Below are 19,082 nucleotides of genomic sequence, written 5' to 3' on the forward strand. Positions count from 1 at the left end.
TCTATTTTGTAGAGGAGATGCTTGAAGAATTAAGCTGATTGCTATGTTATATTGTTGATCACGTTCACTTAAACTTAGGGGTTGACTTTTTTTGGGTTCATAAGCATTTTATTTTAGCTGTTATTAATTTTATGTTGTAATTTCATGTACTGACACGTTCCATGACCTTGGAGGTTTGCTCCTCAATTTGGTTCTACGGAACTAGACGTGTAAATAAAATAAATAATACCGTTAGTATTTTTGGCTAGGTCATTAACGTACAATATGAGCAGCAAGGAATCCAAAACACTTCCTTGGGGCACATCCGAGAAAACATGCTTTGTCTTGCCTACCAACAATAGGCCGTTTGCGGTCGTGTGCCTTGGTCGCATAGTTCCGTTTGTAGCTTCATTTCCCGTAAGGAGTAAGTATTAATACGTGCTAATGTTTACAGATATGAGAAAAATGTACACAACTTACTTGTGGAAGTTTCTTAGGGGGTCTGATGTGCATACCGGCGACCTCCACGGCGTTTGGTACGAACGGCCTCGCGTATTGGAAGCTGAAGTGCGAATTGAGCAGCAAGAGGGAAGTATTGCGCTCTAGTTCCGCTATAGGAGGCACCGTGATGTCTTTGAAGTACTCCTTGACCACTCTGTCCATAGCTGGGAGATAAAAGAACTGGCGGTAAAGTCTGAAAAGCGATGCGGTGAAGACGTTGTTGGCACGCTGGAGGAGGTTCATGTTGCTGGTGTACGGTAGGCAGGTTTCAGGGACGTAGGCCAGCGGGTAGGGGTTCCCGACCATGTCGTTCATCCAGCTGGCTCCACCGCCTAAAGCGACCGCCTGCACGACTGGAGTCCCAAACTTGTGCGCGAAGGCGAGCAGACACTCGTTGAAGAACGTCTCCAGTATGACGAGGTCGAACTTCCGGTCCCGGGAGTCGATCAAGGTCCGCAAGGCTTCGTCTTCCATATACTCCCGACACCCGTCGGCAGAGCCGGAAAGTATAAACATCATTTGCAGAGCAGGCGGAAGCCTGCCGAAGGAGAGAAGAGTGAATCCTGCAGAAAAGAGAGAGAGAAATTAGCATATTAGTATTCTGATTGTATCGACCCAACATAATAACGCAGTTCGTGCAAAGTCTGAAGGAAAATAAGAGTTCAGTGTCCCGTCGATAGTAACGTTTCTAAGGACCGAGCGCTGGACGATATCTGGAAAGAAACTCGGACGCTGCTCCTTGGCTTCGCATAAACAGCTGATGTGTTAGCCTCACACAATATTAAGGAAACTGGAAAAGTCAGTGATAGCCGAACTAACGGACATAAGATCTCGTACGAAGATACGAATTTCTTCAAATGTTCAAATGTGTGTGAAATCTTATGGGACTTAACTGTTAAGGTCATCAGTCCCTAAGCTTACACACTACTTAACCTAAATTGTCCTTAGGACGAACACACACACCCATGCCCGAGGGACGAGTCGAACCAACGCCGGGACCAGCCGCACAGTCCATGACTGCAGCGTCTGAGACCGCTCGGCTAATCCCGCGCGGCCGAATTTCTTCACTTATCCTCCGTCTTATGAGGGCCCTACAATGAAATAAACGGTAGAAATTCAGAGGTAGACTTGCAAATATAACAAATGAAGTGGCTGCAATAGTAGGGGAGAACGTGCCACGCACAGGAAACACAGACGTTCAGAGGAACCGAAATCTGCATGAACTTGTCTGCCGAAAACGCAGAAAATCTAACCTACATGGTAGGGTGGCAATTTTAACCTTACTCACGAGTCGGGTGCGTGCACCATCGCACCATCTATCCATCTCATAATGATTGACCCCTGACTATGACCGTTAGTATTTTTGGTTAAGTCATTAACGTACAATATGAGCAGTAAGGAATCCAAAACACTTCCTTGGGGCACTTCCGAGGAAACATGCTGTGTCTTGCCTACCAACAATAGGCCGGTTGCGGTCGTGTGCCTTGGTCGCATAGTTCCTTTTGTAGCGGCATTTCCCTAAGGAGTAAGTACACTATCGGCCAGATCATTACGACCACCGACCAACTACCAACACAGAACAGTCCAGGCGATAGCAGCGTCTCCTGACGAGGAATGACTTCTAGTTACATACACGCACGGTGCATGTAGTAACAGTGAGCGTGCTGTCCGTGTGTGGAATCGGGAAGGCGAGCCATTGGCCCGAAGGCTCGGCACGAGAGTTTCGGAAACTGCACGACTTGTCGGGTGTTCTAGGACTGCCGTGGTGAGCGGCTTCAACAGGTGGCGAAATCACGGTGAAACCATGCCTAGACGTCGTGGTATTGGGCGACCACCACTCTTTACAGATGTCGGACGTCGTAGGCTGGGCAGACTGGTAAAACAGGACAGGCGGCGAACTGTGGCGGAGCTAACATCAGACAGTAATGCTGGTCAGAGTACAAGTGTGTCTGAACACACAGCGCGCCGACACTCCTGACGATGGGTTTCCGCAGCCGACGACCCATGCATGAACCAATGTCAACACCACGATATCGGCAACTACGACTGAAATGGACAGGTGATCATCGGCACTGGACGTTGGCTCAGTGGCAGATCGTTGCACCGTCTGATGAATCATGACACCTTCCTCATCACGCCGACGGATAGGCGCGAATCGGCCTTCTTCCAGGGAGACCCCTGCTTGACATTTGTACTGCGGGACAGAGACAAGCTGTCGGCGGCTCCATTATACTCTGGTTAACATTCACGTGGATATCCACGGGTCCAGTGGAGCTCATGCAAGGCAGCCAAGGTCTATCGTAGACTGGCTACAGACCACTTACAGTCCTTCAGGACGATCGTGCTTCCCGATGGCAGTGGCATTTTTCAGCAAGATAATGCGCCATGTCACAAATCCAGCAGTGTGATGGAGTGGTTCGAGGGAAAATGAGTGAGCTGCAATTAAGATGCTGCCTCCCCCTACAACGCCGGAAACGCGTATCCTCCTATTTCCATCTATTGTACTATAAATTGTTTTCCTTATTTTGTTACCTGAAGATATGACATTTCTGTGTCCTTATATATTGTAATTGTTTTACTATATATATATATATATATATATATATATATATATATATATATATATATGTATATATACATGTATGTATATAATAACAAAATATGGCAAAATTGCCCAACTCTGCCATTTTAAATACCTCGGTGAAACTGTACAGTCCTCAGGATTAAACGGAATTGCCAATGAACAAAGAATCACCAAGCTCCAGAAGGCCTACAAGCTAACATGGGCGCATTACAACAAGAAGTGCATTTCGACAGACGCAAAATTAAGGCACTATACGACAGTGATTCTTCCAGAAGCAATCTATGCAGCTGAAACAATGGTGATTGACGGTCATTCAAAAATTAAGGAAATAGAAAAGCAGGAAAGAAAAATTCTCAGGAAGATTTACGGTCCAATCAACAAAAATGGCATTTGGATGAAGAGACCACAAAACGAACTCTATAGAAAGATCAACATAGTAACAGATGAAGTCAGAAAGCGCCGAGCCAAATTTTATACACACATCTACAGGATGGAAGACTCCAGAAGGGCAAAGAAATTATTCAACGTTATAACAAGGAGTAAATGTGGCACAGAATGGCTGAAAGAAGTCCAGAGGGATCTACAGCAGATCAACATAAAAAATCTCGAAGATCGCACCGAGTGCCGGCATAAAATCACAAGTGTGAGGTTTGGGGAAAGAACATCGCGTCAGCCCGGTAAAAAATGGACAGAGGAACGGAAGAAGGAGCATTCTGAGAGGATGAGGAGGTTTTGGGAAGCAAAGAAGAAAAACATCCGAAGATGAAATTATGAATTCAAGTTCAATCGCTCTCCTAAAGGGGAACAATCTTTATAATTATATATATATATATATATATATATATATATATATATATATATATATATGTCGATGTATATATGTCGATGTATAATTGCTTTGAATTGTAAATATTATTTGTATTTTTACGCTGGGTCTTGCCTAGGGAAAACTATGCTATCGAACGATTACATCGATAGGTCGTGTGGAGGACCAAAGTGTTTAGGATCTTTGGTAGTGTTAACTCTGCCGCGTGGAGCGCGGGCAGAGAGAGTCTGGCTGGGGTGGTGCAGTGGAGCAGGTGTGTTGTGTGACACTCCCGCGAGTTGCCGCGCTTTCGCGGTTTGGCAGCATGTAATTGCGCTCGACTTGCTATGATAGTTTCCGACACGGTGTCGCGGACGGGAAGCATTAGCTGCACACATCAAGAGCCCGTTTCGCCTGGTGACCGTGTCGAGAAGAAGGCGCGCCAACATCCAGCTTCTGCAACAGCGACGGCCGACAATGAGTGACTGTCGCCATCTCCTCGATCGACGGCTTCAAACCTTCAATCAACCAACATGGAAGACAGCTTTTAAAATTGTTCCATTTGCCTCACAAAATTACAGCAACATAACAGGAATCTTTGTTGCTCATTGTCCCAATTGCATTACCAAGCAGGGTCCCTTCCTTTTCCGGAATGAACCCGAGTGTCGTCGAAATTCAAACGCCAGCATTAAAGTAATATGATTCGATTTCACTGCTTTAATTTCAAAGTTTAGTTAAGGTATTCATAGCTGGCTACAATATTTAGATTACACAAACACAAATTAAGAGTGCGAGTTTTGTTACCATATTTTAGCTTATCTGTGACTGCAGCTCAGCTTGGTACGTACTAAATTTTACTATTGTTAATTGTTCAGAATCATTTAATTCACGGTCAAAGTCAAATCTCTTATTTCTAAATTGCGTAGATTCAAGTAGCTTTTGAAATGATTGTTGAGGTAGCCCAAGACTAACCTTATTTTATTTAATTTCGTAGTGCTTCAGAAACAAAGCTCACTATTAATTTGTCACTAAATTAACTTTCAATTTTTCGGTTTTATTAATTCTTTTGCGAAATTAAGTCAGAGTGTAGCGAAATTTATTACTTCTGACAAACATTCAGTTTTCACACAACACGTGTCAACCTTAAGTTGCCACGCTTTTAGTGCTATTTGTATGTGCATTAACCTTTCTTTTTCAGTTATTATAGTAGTTGTCCATAGGACTGGCGACCGTAATTTTCCCCAAATCTCAAATATCTAATGAACGCTAGTTAATTGTTAACGTAACGACCGCACATTTACTTTCTTTATTAACTTTACCCTTTTTCGAAATTAATTTCCACCAATTTCATTTGCATTTTTCCTTTGATTTAGATGTAACCCTTCCTGCCTCTTTAGCGACGGATTAACTTCGATGACGATTGCTTTCCATTAGGTACACGCGGTTTAATTTTTCACTGTCATTAATGTCGATAAGTGAGGGGACGGTTACATCCCCTCCGCCCCCCCCCCCCCCAAAACTCACCGCCAGATCTGAACCCGATCGAACACATCTGGAATGTCTTCATCAGTAAACACTTCCGGGCTAAGTTGCCGTGGTCGATCTGTAGAACTTCTTCTCCCTGACGTTTCGTTCTCAACTACGGAGAACATCTTCCGAGGGATGTGATTGAAAGTGGCGTCAGAGCTCATCACGCCCCCCCTCCCCCCCCCCTCCCCCCGGAATTTACGGTGATTAGGTAGCTTGTGTGTGCAGATGTCGTGACAACTCCCTCCAGCAATCTACGAAGTTCCCAATTTGCTTCCATGACACGACGCGTCGCCGCTGTTATCCATGTCGAAGGTGGACATACCCGCTATTAAGTAGGCTTGTAACACCACAACTCTATCCATGATCATACATTTTCTACTTGTTTTGCGAAGTTTGCTTTATTACTTGTGCTGAATATTATTCTTGCAAATATGTGGTCAAGTTATAAATTCTGTTTGTTATTTAAAAAAGAGAATACGCATGGAATGTTAACATTTTGAAAGTAGACACGCTGGCCTAGTCAGGGAAAAAGCTATTGTCAAAGAGTGTAATAAATTGTAAAAGCATTATCGCTGGGCGTGCGAGCGCGCCAAAAATGTAGCAGTTAGGAGTCGCAAGGAGACGATTGGTGTCGTTGGTTTCGTGTATTCCACGGTGTGGTTATGCAAAGTGCGAAGACAAAAAGTCTGTTTCCGTGGTTCGGAGCAGTAAAAACTGAATTGGTTGTTTTGGCGGATGTTTAATGTGGGCAAGCTGTGGATTTATTGGGTACAGTACAAATGCAGCAACAGTAATTCACATAACATCAACAGTACTGTGGGCCCTTGTTATTGGCTATGGTATGGCCAGAAGATCGACCTATGCCCTATTTACCGCTAAATGAAGTCACTCGGTAAACCAACGGCATCATGAAGAGAAGTAGGGTTTACACTTTTTATATAGCTAGAATTGTAATAGCCTGCCTAGCGTAAATGGAATTTTATTGCTTAAATAACATTGTTTTCGTGCATGTCACGTAAATAATTTTCCTAGTCATTATCCAAGTAGTATCCCTCCTGTCCCTTTGTATGAACCGAGGTAATCAGAAAAAAACTGAAATTGAAGTGAACATTAATTTATCAGATTATCAAAACAAGACTCCAAGAAGAATATAATAATTCCAATTTCAAAGAAAGCTGGTGTTGACAGATGCGAAAATTACCGAACTATCAGTTTAATAAGTCACAGCTGCAAAATACTAATGCGAATTCTTTACAGACGAATGGAAAAACTGGTAGAAGCCGACCTCGGGGAAGATCAGTTTGGATTCCGTAGAAATGTTGGAACACGTGAGGCAATACTGACCTTAAGACTTATCTTAGAAGAAAGATTAAGGAAAGGCAAACCCACGTTTCTAGCATTTGTAGACTTAGAGAAAGCTTTTGACAATGTTGACTGGAATACTCTCACCCAAATTCTAAAAGTGGCAGGGGTAAAATACAGGGAGCGAAAGGCTATTTACAATTTGTACAGGAACCAGATGGCAGTTATAAGAGTCGAGGGGCACGAAAGGGAAGCAGTGGTTGGGAACGGAGTGAGACAGGGTTGTAGCCTCTCCCCGATGCTATTCAATCTGTATATTGAGCAACCAGTATAGGAAACAAAAGAAAAGTTCGGAGTAGGTATTAAAATCCATGGAGAAGAAATAAAAACCTTGAGGTTCGCCGACGACATTGTAATTGTGTGAGAGACAGCAAAGGACTTGGAAGAGCAGTTGAACGGAATGGACAGTGTCTTGAAAGGAGGATATAAGATGAACATCAACAAAAGCAAAACGAGGATAATGGAATGTAGTCGAATTAAGTCGGGTGATGCTGAGGGAATTAGATTAGGAAATGAGACAAAGTAGTAACGGAGTTTTGCTATTTGGGGAGCAAAATAACTGATGATGGTCGAAGTGGATAGGATATAAAATGTAGACTGGCAATGACAAGGAAAGCATTTCTGGAGAAGAGAAATTTGTTAACATTCAGTATAGATTTAAGTGTCAGGAAGTTGTTTCTCAAAGTATTTGTATGTAGTGTAGCCATGCATGGAAGTGAAACGTGGACGATAAATAGTTTAGACAAGAAGAGAATAGAAGCTTTCGTAATGTGGTGCTACAGAAGAATGCTGAAGATTAGATGGGTAGATCACATAACTAATAAGGAGGTGTTGAACAGAATTGGGGAGGAGTTGGTGGCACAACTTGACTAGAAGAAGGGATCGAGTGGTAGGACATGTTCTGAAGCATCAGGGGATCACAAATTTAGTATTGGAGGGCAGTGTGGAGGGTAAAAATCGTAGAGGAAGACCAAGAGATGTGTACACTAATCAGATTCAGAAGTATGTAGGTTGCAGTAAGTAATGGTAGATGAAGAAGCTTGCTGAGGATAGAGTAGCATGGAGAGCTGCATTAAACCAGTCTCAGGACTGAAGACCACAACAACAACAATAATTTTTACAACTTTGGACAATTACCTGATAATTAAATCTTTCGCTGTAGTATGAATGATGTCAGAGATAGAAGATGCAAAAGCCAGTATTAATTAATTAATTCATTCATTCATTCATTAGAGCAACTTTCATAATAAAAAAATTGGTAATAAAACTTTACGGAATTTGGACACTGAATTTCATTGTCAAAGCGCAGTTCTAATTTATAGCTTTTGGCAAAATTTGTAACTTTTATTACAAAGAAATGTCGAAGTAACTGCTAAATTCAAACAACCTTTCTGCTTGCTACAATTACGACAGTGAGTATTACGGTGAGTAACGTAACAAAAAGCTTCTGTCCACATTCAGTAAAAACTCTTACTTTAATTGATATGTTGTATGTGTTTGCTCAAAAATGTTCAAATGTGTGTGAAATCTTATGGGACTTAACTGCTAAGGTCATCAGTCCCTAACCTTACACACTATTTAACCTAAATTATCCGAAAGACAAACACACACACCCATGCCCGAGGGTGGACTCGAACCTCCGCCGGGACCAGCCGCACAGTCCCATTGACTGCAGCGCCTGAGACCGCTCGGCTAATCCCACGCGGCTATGTGTCTGTTATTTGATTATTATCTGACTACTGTGATGTGTGCTGTTAACTTCTTGAAAGTGTGCGTCAGGTGCTGTTCATACGTCATGACGCCAATAACTAATCTTACGTAAAATTGCTTACGAGTATAAAGTTCAGTTTCAGTTTAATTACTCTTGTTCCGGTAAGGAACTAACGACCGTTGGTTATTTCATTAATGCCATACTTTGAAAACGTTTCTTCCAAATTTTCCACTAACTACTATTAATTGAAAAACTAGTTTACGTAATTAAAAATATATAAAGTTAACCAAACTTTGTTTCTAAACGTCATTGCTACAATACTGAGCAGTGGCTATTCGGTTATGACTTCATCTACTTCTCTCAGTTTTGCATTATTCTTCGGAGTAGATGCCTTTTCCCCGCAGATTAGGGGCTTTAAGTACACGGCCACATAGAAAAGCCTAATTAGCCAGAGAGGTAGGAGGGTTACAGACTATTGATCAGGATGATCAATGTGTATTGGTTACATCGCATGACGAAGATCAAAATGTTGTACCTTGACGGAATAGTGAGAATGTCTACTTTTACTTGTTCTGTGAGTATCACATCTTAGTCGAAAACGGGGCGACATACGCAGTAACAGGTAAGAGGTAAGGTGATTTTTCGAGAAATTTTTGGCGACTGTTGACTATGAAGAGACATCGAAGCCAGACCATAAGTAGCAGGAAATATACCTTTACATGGTTTAAAGGTACTGCCGCTCTCTCTGTACAGGCGGACGTTCGTTATTTTGTGATTGTTCGTTTGATCGCTACAATGTTAGGCGAAAAACGCTAAGACTGAACTTACCGTTGGAGCTGTTGCGACTGAAAAAGCATCGATGTACAGCTCGATCTTTCATTTGTTACATTATACGTCATTACTAATGAATAACCCTCGTGTTGTCAGTTAAGAGCTTGTACAGCAGTTGTTGTAACACCAGGAATCCATGTGAAACTATGGCGGGGCGTAGCTGTAACACCAGCACGATGTCGTTTTCGACAGCGAAATGTGCACAAATCAAAAGGGGTGGTTTCATCGACGCCCTTTGTGCCACCTTCTGAGTGCTTTTCATGTCGATTCTGAGCAGCGGTCTGTATCAACTGTTTTCCTGGCCCACCGGTTAGGAATCCGCGTGATTTCGACGCTATGTGTGTCACGGTTATGAGCTCCATTGCAGAGCCGTCGAAAGAACGGATGAAACTTGGGTAAGAGGGGGTATAACTACCGTCTCATCGTGTGACATGCCCACGATGGGCTTGGGCAGGATTGTGCTGAAATTTGGTGCCAATGTCAAATCACATGCTGACATGAACTTCTAAGCTGGGGCTTCCTTTTACGCAACACATATATTGTTGAATCAATCACAGTAATCAAATATACTAGAAATATACAACTATATATGTAACAAAAGAAAGCAAGAACTCAAATTGGGTTACAAAATATATACATACCGGTATGTGAGCTATTCATCGTCGTCACTCAGAAGATCGAATAACTCTTCTGTTTCATGCTCTGACAGAACTGTAGTTGATGTAGAGGGTTGAACGTCGCTCAAAAGATGATGTTGCAGTTCGACTGGTTTTGTCGCAAAAGAGGAACTTTCGTTCGTTACAATAAGCTCCAATACGTCTGACGGTATGTCAAAAGATGCACAATCTTTATTTTCTTTCTTCAGCTGGTCTCTCAATATGATCAAAGTATTAATTGTCTTTAACGATAATCTGTTACGTTGTTTAGTTTATATAAGGTTCATAGAACTGAATATTCTTTCCACTTCTGCATTTGAATGCGGTAGGCATAGAACAGTCATTGCTAGCTGTGAAATCAAAGAAAAAGGATTCTCCCCTGCGGCATTTTTATACTGCAAAACCTCACTCCAAAATCGAACAGTGTTAGCAGTGTTATTCCCCCTAATGAAGTTGATATTATGCCATTCTTGCAGCATACCGTCTATGAAATCGCCACTAAAACCCAATTCTTTGGCTACATCCGCTACTGCATTATTTTTATTCACTTTTACTGTTTCTTCAACATTCAGCATTGACATTTTTTTCAGGATCGTAACGTTACTTGGCAGTCTTTGTTGAATTCTTTAATGAGTTTCAGACTAAATTGAATGCATCTCTTCTTCAAATAAACTTTATTTTCTTCAGACAAACTTGACTCAGACAATTTCTGTTCAAACATAAAGCCAAGGTTCGGATTCGCGTACATACGAGGGTTATTCCAAAAGTAAGGTCCGACTGATTGCCAAATTGAAACCACAGTGAACATCAGAAATGTTTTACTTGTAACAATTAGCTACACCTTTCAGCTACTTCTCTACGTAGTCGCCGTTCTGACTTAGACTTTTGTCATAGCGTTGTACCAACTTTTCAATAGCCTCATCATAGAAGGCAGCCGCCAGTGCTTTCCGCCAATTCTCCACGCTGGCCTACACCTCGTTGTCTGTGTCAAAATGTTGTCTTCAAAGACAGCGGTTCATGTGACCAGAGATGAAACTCAGGGGGAGACAATTGCGGACTGTATTGTGGGTAATCTCACATTTCCATTTGAAAACGATGCAGGAGCATCTTCATTGCCCCTGCAGAATGCGGCTGAGAATTGTCTTGAAGAAGAAACAGCACGACAGTTATATAATGTTAGCTGCATAGCTTCAGGCGAAATTTCTCACCAGGCCCTCGTACTTGGCGGCAGACACTATTTTCTAGACATCTTTACGCACTCACTGCCAGCTCAGAAATGAGAAGAGCGACGTGATGCTAACTGGGGTTATACTAGAGACACTACCCAACACATCTGTGCAAAGCTTTATCGGATTTTCATAGTCGTTTCCATTTCGCGACCGATCGGACCTTACTTTTGGAATAACCCTCGTACATTCTCTTGGAACTGGTGTTGTCAACAAATCAACAGTTGGAAAAACTATGTTTTGTCCGAGTGACTGCATGAGAAATACAGGTGTATCAAGTAATTTAGTGGGGTCATTGTCTTCTTCTTCAAAAGCTTTTATTGCTATTTGTACGTCTTTTAAAGCATGTTTAAGGTAAAACATGTAAAGATGATTTGAGTCGTCACAATGCATCTTGTACAAAAGATCGGAAGTGTAACAATTGTCTTGAACCATGGCAAGTGAAAAATGTAGCTTTTGTTCTTCCCACTGCTCCAGAATTCTTCGTGTTGCTGGTTCAATTGAAAGCCAACGTGTTGCACAGACCTTCAAAATTTTTAGTGGCTGTTTTCCACAATTTATTGTCTCATAAACCTTTTTATATTCCTCTTGTCCTTTGGGTGAAATGGAGAACCAATTGTAGGTTTCCCGTACAAGAAACTCTATGTTTCTAGGTATGGTATTCACTGAGGCGTGTGACACTGCAAGCAGAAGAGGGTGACAAATGCAACGGATCAATACCAAATGCTTCAAACCATATTCTCTCTTGAGTTGTTCGAAAAGCCCATCGTTTATTCCAACCATTGCAGAAGCATTATCTGTGCCAATTCCTACCATATTAGCGATTGGAAGTTTGAAATCTTTCAAAGAATTCACAAGAACAGCAGCCAGATTTCTTGCATCTGCAGTTTCTACTACAGCGAGTTTGAGAATTGCTGATCTAATGGTTTGATTGTTTACACTATAGTACCGTATAACGGTACCTAGCATTTTAGATATTGATACATCTGTAGATTCATCTATTAGTACACTGTATTTTTGGTTACCTATATCTTCAACCAATGATTGTGTAAAATATGGAGCCAAAACTTTAGTTATAACGTTAGTGCACTTTGTACAATGTAATTGCATGTTTTTAGCGTCCTCATCACCGGAAAACACCTTCTTGCACAGTATTCCTAAATGATCTACAGCTAGAATAGAACAGTGTTCAGCAATAAATAAAGAAAGCGTGCCTTCTGCTCTGCTTGCTATTCTAACTGTAGTTTTCGGAACAATTTTCACAGGTAAGATGATTTGTGTTTTCTTTTAATCAATTTTTTGTTTATGCTTAATAGTTTTCGAATGCTTTCTAATATCACACAATTTAGCATCAAACTCTGTTGTACATACTTGACATCTTGCCTTGGATAAGTCTCCAACGGCTGGTTTCAGCCACCCATTGAATTCAAGTTCTGCTTCCCACGCATCCCGATATTTCTGAGCGTACTGCTCTTCTTCTGCGGTAAATCCATTATGTAAGCCACCACAACATAAGTTTCACCAATTTATAATCACTGAAAATACACTAAAACTCAGGTGAACTAGAGGTCACGCAACAATCTACTCACTCGGTAACGCGATATCAGTCTTATTGTTCATTGTTTAAAACGTAATAATGTCTGAGATATCCCCACCGAATTGTTCTTGCGTTACCACTGTGCATGTGGTAATAATTTAACTGCGAGTTAACATTTCGAAAAATTAGAGGTTGCTGGACAGAAATGTATTTTATTATACTTAATATTACGTATGTTATTTGTCAATTCGAAAAATAAAGGGAGTTCAAAAGTTGAAGAATTATAGATCGATACGTTATCGACGATAACAGGCTAGTGGGTAATGAATAATGAATTTTCTATAGTCAAGGTTTTCTTACTCTGTACGCAATTCCCACATTCAGGTTTACTAAATGCTGAACAATGCTACATGATCTGCTAAGAACTTGATTTAACTTAGTAAATCAAGAACAAATTTAGTGTAGTACCTATTCTATGGTTAAAATTTTAGTTTTGTTAATGAAAATACTGGCCCAAAATAGTTTTGATTTGTACTTCAAAAGTCGTCAGTACTCCAAAAGTCGCCAGATAAGTAGCTAAATAATTTTTGTAGCTAAAAAGTTTTTTTTTTTTTTTGTCGCTAAGACGAAGGCAGAAGTCGCCATTTCTAGCGACAAAGTCGCTAAATTGGCAACACTGGCCTGTTTAGGTTTTATGTTGGTAACGCCACGTAGCGCTCTGTATGAAAATCACTCGCTGTGCTGTGTGCAGCCTGTGGCTGGTTGGCATTGTTGGAATACTCGCAATTGTAGTGTTGGGCAGTTGGCTGTGAACAGCGCGTAGCGTTGCGCAGTTGGCGGCTCACCTCCAACTGCCCAAGACTACAATAGCGAGTATTCCAACAATGCCAACCAGCCACAGGCTGCACACAGCACAGCCAGTGATGTTCATACAGAGCGCTACGTGGCTTTACCAACATAAAAACCTAAACAGCCTACTTACAACGAAACTAACTCAAACTGACTAATGCTAAGAACAACACACACACACCCTCATGCCCGAGGAAGGACTCGAACCTCCGGCGGGAGGGGCCGCGCAGTCCGTGTAATTTCTAAACAGGCCTGCGTTCTAAACGTTGTAACTACTCCGAAAGCAGTAATCGGATTCTAAAGAGTGAAACGACTTTCAGTTTCTCTCCTGAAGAATTGCAGTACTAGGAGCAAAAATTACTACAGTTGCCCTCAAATAAGCAAAATTGATACCGAGACGTCTGTAATTAATGTAACTACACTGAAGCGCCAAAGAAACTGGTACAGGCTTGCGTACCAAATACAGAGATATGTAAACAGGCAGAATACGCCGCTGCGGTCAGCAACGCCTGTATAAGGCAAGTGTCTGGTGCAGTTGTCAGAACGGTTACTGCTGCTACAATGCCAGACTATCGGGATTAAACTGAGTTTGAACGTGGTGTTGTAGTCGGCGCATGAGGGATGGAACACAGCGTCTCTGAGGTAGCCATGAAGTGGGGAGATTTTTCTGTCGACCTTTTCACGAGTGTACCGTGAATATCAAGAATCCGGTAAAACATCAAATATCCGACATCGCTGCGGCTGGAAAAAGATACTGCTAGAACGGGATCAACAAAAATTTCAGAATGAGATTTTCACTCTGCAGCGGAGTGTGTGCTGATATGAAACTTCCTGGCAGATTAAAACTGTGTGCCCCACCAAGACTCGAACTCGGGACTCTTGCCTTTCGCGGGCAAGTGCTCTACCAGCTGAAGTTCGCACGAGAGCTTCTGTAAAGTTTGGAAGATAGGAGAGGAGATACTGGCAGAAGTAAAGCTCTGAGGACCGGGACTGAGTCGTGCTTCAGTAGCTCAGATGGTAGAGCACTTTCCCGCGAAAGGCAAAGGTCCCGAGTTCGAGTCTCGGTCGGGCACAAAGTTTTAATTTGCCAGAAAGTTTCATATCAGCGCACACTCCGCTGCAGAGTGAATATCTCATTCTGGAAACATTCCCCAGGCTGTGGCTAAGCCATGTCTCCGCAGTACCCTTTCTTTCAGGAGTGCTAGTTCTGTAAGGTTTGCAGGAAAGCTTCTGTAAAGTGTGGAAGGTAGGAGACGAGATACTGGCAGAAGTAAAGCTCTGAGGACCGGGAGTGAGTCGTGCTTCGGTAGCTCAGATGGTAGAGCACTTGCCCGCGAAAGGCAAAGGTCCCGAATTCGAGTCTCGGTCGGGCACACAGTTTTAATCTGTCAGGAAGTTTCAACGAGAATTGTTCAGTGTGACAGAAGTGCAGCCCTTCCGCAGATTGCCGCATATTTCAATGCTGGGCAACCAACAAGTGTCAGCGTGCGTACCAGTCAACGAAACATCATCGACATGGGCTTTCGGATCCGAAGACCCACTCGTGTATCCTTGATGACTATACGACACATAGCTTTACGATTCGCCTGGACCCGACAACACCGACACTGGACTGTTGGTGACTGGAAACATGTCATCTAGTCGGGCCAGTGTCGTTTCAAATTCTATCGAGCGGATCAACGTGTACGGGTATGTAGACATCCTCATGAATCCACAGACCCTGCATGTCGGCAGGGGACGGTTCGAGTTGGTGGAGGCTCTGTAATGGCGTGGGGCGTGTGCAGTTGGAGTGGTGTGGGACCCCTAATACGTCTACATACGACTCTGACAGGTGACACGTACATAAGCATCCTGTCTGATCACCTGCACCCATTCGTGTCCGTTGGGCATTCCGACGGACTCGGGCAATTCCCACACGTCCAGAATTGCTACAGAGTGGCTCCAGGAACACTCATCTGAGTTTAAACACTTACGCTGACCATCAACCTTCCCAGACATGAATGTTATTGAGCGTATCTGCGACACCTTGCAACGTGCAGTTCAGACGAGATCTTGCGTATTTATGTTCAGCCCTGCAGGATTCATGGTGTCAGTTCCCTCCAGCACTACTTAAGACACAAGTCGAGTCCATGCCACGGCGTGTTGCGGCACTTCTGCGTGCTCGCGGTGTCCCTACATGATATTAGGCAGGTGTACCAGTTTATTTGGCTCTTCAGTGTATGAAAAGAAATAGTGCGTCATTTAAACAGGACTCTTTGACAGTTAGATCTGAGTGTAAACAGAATTACGGCGTCTTAACCGGTTCCTGCAAAACACTGCCCGGCAAAAAAAGTGGAACATCCACATGACACGGACAAGTGCTAGTGTAGGTACTCCCCATCCGCGGGTGTCTCAGTGGAGGTCTGTGACAGGTAGAACGGCCACCAGACTGCATCAGCGTTGTTCTTCTTTAGTGTCGATACAGGCCTGCTAGGGCGTATAAAGGGCGTGAGCAGCGCCAGATGTCGAGTGATCGCTGAGAAGGGCGCGGGAGTGCCGCGTAGCGTATGAGACAGCGTTATGAGCACCTGAGTGACTCTGAAAGGTACCCCCGTATCGGTCGTCCGCCGGTCGAACCGACAGTATTCAGATTTGTGGGGCATACGACTGTGACTGGTCCGTTAGTCCAGCAGTTTGGTGTTTTTACCTGGAAAGTTTTCCCAGAGTCTTAAAAATAGATATTATTGTAGATTTTGACGTACTCTTTCCAAATTTTCACTGTGGTAACTTATAAACTGAAGAGGCAAGGAAACTGGTACACATGCCTAATATCGTGTAGGGCCCCCGCGAGCATGCAGAAGTGCCGCAACACGACTTGGCATGGACTCGACTTGTGTCTGAAGGCGGAGGTAACTGAGACTATGAACCCTGCGGGGCCGTCCACAAATCCGCAAGAGTACGAGAGGGTGGAAATCTCTTCTGAACAGCACGTTGCAAAGCATCCCAGATATGCTCAATAATGTTCATGTCCAGTTAGTATGGTGGCCAGTAGAGTGTTCCTGGAGCCACTCTGTAGCAATTCTGGACGTGTGGGAATTGCCCTAGTCCGTCGGAATGCACAACGGACACGAACGGGTGCAGGTGATCAGACAGGATGGTTACGTACGTGTCACCTGTCAGAGTCGTATCTAGACGTATCAGGGTCCCATATCACTCCAAATGCAATAGTCCCATGCCATTACAGAGCCTGAACCAGCTTGAAGAGTGCCCTGCTGACATGCAGGGTCCATGGATTCATGAGGTTGTCTCCACACTCATACACGTCCGTCCACTCGACACAATTTGAAACGAGACTCGTCCGACCAGGTAACAAGCTTCCAGCGACGAATACTCCAAAGTCGGTGTTGAGGGACTCAGGCCAGGCTTAAAGCTTTTAGTCGTGTAGTGATCGAGGGGACAAGAGTGGACCTTCGGCTCGGAAACCCCATATAGATGATGTTTCGTTGAATGGTTCGCACATTGATACTTGTTGGTGGCCCAGCATTGAAATCTGCAACACTTTGCGGAAGGGTTGCACATATGTCACGCTGAACAGTTCTTTTCATTCTTCGTTGCTACCGTTCTTGCAGGATCTTCTTCAGACCGCAGCGATGTCGGAAATTGGATGTTTTACCGGACTCCTGATATTCACGGTACACTCGTGAAATTGTCGCTCGCGCGCTGGCTATAACACTACGTTCAAACTCACTTAAAACTTGATAACATGCCATTGTAGCAGCAGTAACCGTTGTAACAACTGCGGCAGACACTTAATGTCTTAGATAGGCGTTGCCGGTCATAGCACCATATTATGCCTCTTTGCATATCTCTGTATTTGATTTCGCATGCCTATACCAATTTTTTTGGCGCTTCAGTGTATAATCAGTGTTACAGTCTTATAAAATAACGATAATACTGATAGCCTTTTAAAAAAATTTAGTTTTTTGCCCGAAACACTATCGAACCGTTTGTTTTTACCCCTCAGAAAATATAATTTTACCCCTCTGGGGGCAATCATACCCATGTTGGGAACCGCTGAGCTATGCAGTACAGTGATATGGATTCGGATCTCTTGACGGTTACACTCTTGACTCGCGTGGAATCTCCATTACCACACTTCACTAACCGGCTCTCTTGTACGAAATTATGTGGCATACATTTCGGTTTATAGCGATTACTGCCGAAGGTGACACAGTGCCTTCCACTAATCGCCTATGCTAATCGTCATTACTCGGCTGTAAAAAATTCTTCTGGCTACTTTGCAGGTCTGTGTTGTATACGAGTTCTAGATATCATTACGAAGGAAAAGTATGGGAGTGGTGGGTCTCACGTATTACACATCAGCAGACAAGTGATGCAGGACCGCCAGCTAGAAAACGGGTTTAATGGGGAGCTGTTGCCAATTACTTTCTAGATTACGGATCAGAGGAGGAAGGAAATTCACGTACCTCCAAGATCAATAACAGGGTCGGCCATTTTGAGAAGTTCCCAGTTCTCGTGTTCCTCCTTGAAGGGGGTCACCACGGTGAGGTGGTGGCCCCTCCTGCCCAGCTCCACCAGCATCTCTCGAAAGACGATCCAGTGGCTTTTGCCACCCATGGGAAATAAGGCCAGGATGTTGGCGCCATTCGATGGCAGCACAAAGCAGCACGCCAGAGTAGCCGAGACGAACAGAGCCACACCCTGTAACGACAAGATCAGCAGGTGGCAACCACTTCTGCACCTGTACTCTCCAAACAGCCTTAAGTGCCTGCTCCACAATGTACCCCAAACACATACTTGTCTGGACACACATTAATGGACATTACACTGAGGTTACAAAAGTCATGGGATACCTCCTAATATAATGCCGGACTTCGTTTTGCCTGGTGTAGAACATGCAGCTGTACATGGCATGGACTCAGCAAGTCTTTGGAGATCCACTGCAGAACTATTGAGCTGTTCTGCCTCGATAGCCGTCCACAATTCCGAAAGTGTTGCCACTGCAGGAATTTGTGCGTGAACTGACCCCTCGATTGGGTCTCCTAAGTGTTCAAAGGGATTCATGTTGGACGATCTGGGTGGTCAAATCATTCACCCAAATTGTCCACAATCTGTTTCAAATCAATTTTAAACAACTGTGGTTCAAAAAAAATGGTTCAAGTGGCTCTGAGCACTATGGGACTTAACATCCATGGTCATCAGACCCCTAGAACTTAGAACTACTTAAACCTAACTAACCTAAGGACAGCACACAACACCCAGTCATCACGAGGCAGAGAAAATCCCTGACCTCGCCGGGAATCGAACCCGGGCGCGGGAAGCGAGAATGTTACCGCACGACCACGAGCTGCGAACGTAAACAACTGTGGCCCAGATACAAGGTGCGTTGTCATCCATAAAAATTCCGTCATTGTTTGGGAATATGTTGTTGTTGTTGTTGTTGTTGTTGTGGTGGTGGTGGTGGTGGTGGTAGTGGTGGTGGTGGTCTTCAGTCCTGAGACTGGTTTGATG

General features: G+C 43.5%; 1 protein-coding gene across 1 annotated transcript in view; it reads right to left on the reverse strand.

The window, feature by feature from the left end:
• LOC124711772 (UDP-glucosyltransferase 2-like) overlaps window positions 1-18,247 on the reverse strand; it is a 50,905-nt gene extending 32,658 nt beyond the window's left edge. Inside the window, exons 1-2 of the mRNA XM_047241987.1 lie at window positions 18,038-18,247; window positions 460-1,043 (exon numbers count right to left, since the gene is read on the reverse strand). Of these exons, the coding sequence (XP_047097943.1) occupies window positions 460-1,043; window positions 18,038-18,188 (735 nt within the window). The 5' untranslated portion in view covers window positions 18,189-18,247. The remainder of the gene's footprint in view (window positions 1-459; window positions 1,044-18,037) is intronic.
• Window positions 18,248-19,082: the final 835 nt, after the last annotated feature.

The sequence above is a fragment of the Schistocerca piceifrons genome, chromosome 8 (assembly GCF_021461385.2).
Source record: "Schistocerca piceifrons isolate TAMUIC-IGC-003096 chromosome 8, iqSchPice1.1, whole genome shotgun sequence".
Lineage (NCBI taxonomy): Eukaryota > Metazoa > Arthropoda > Insecta > Orthoptera > Acrididae > Schistocerca > Schistocerca piceifrons.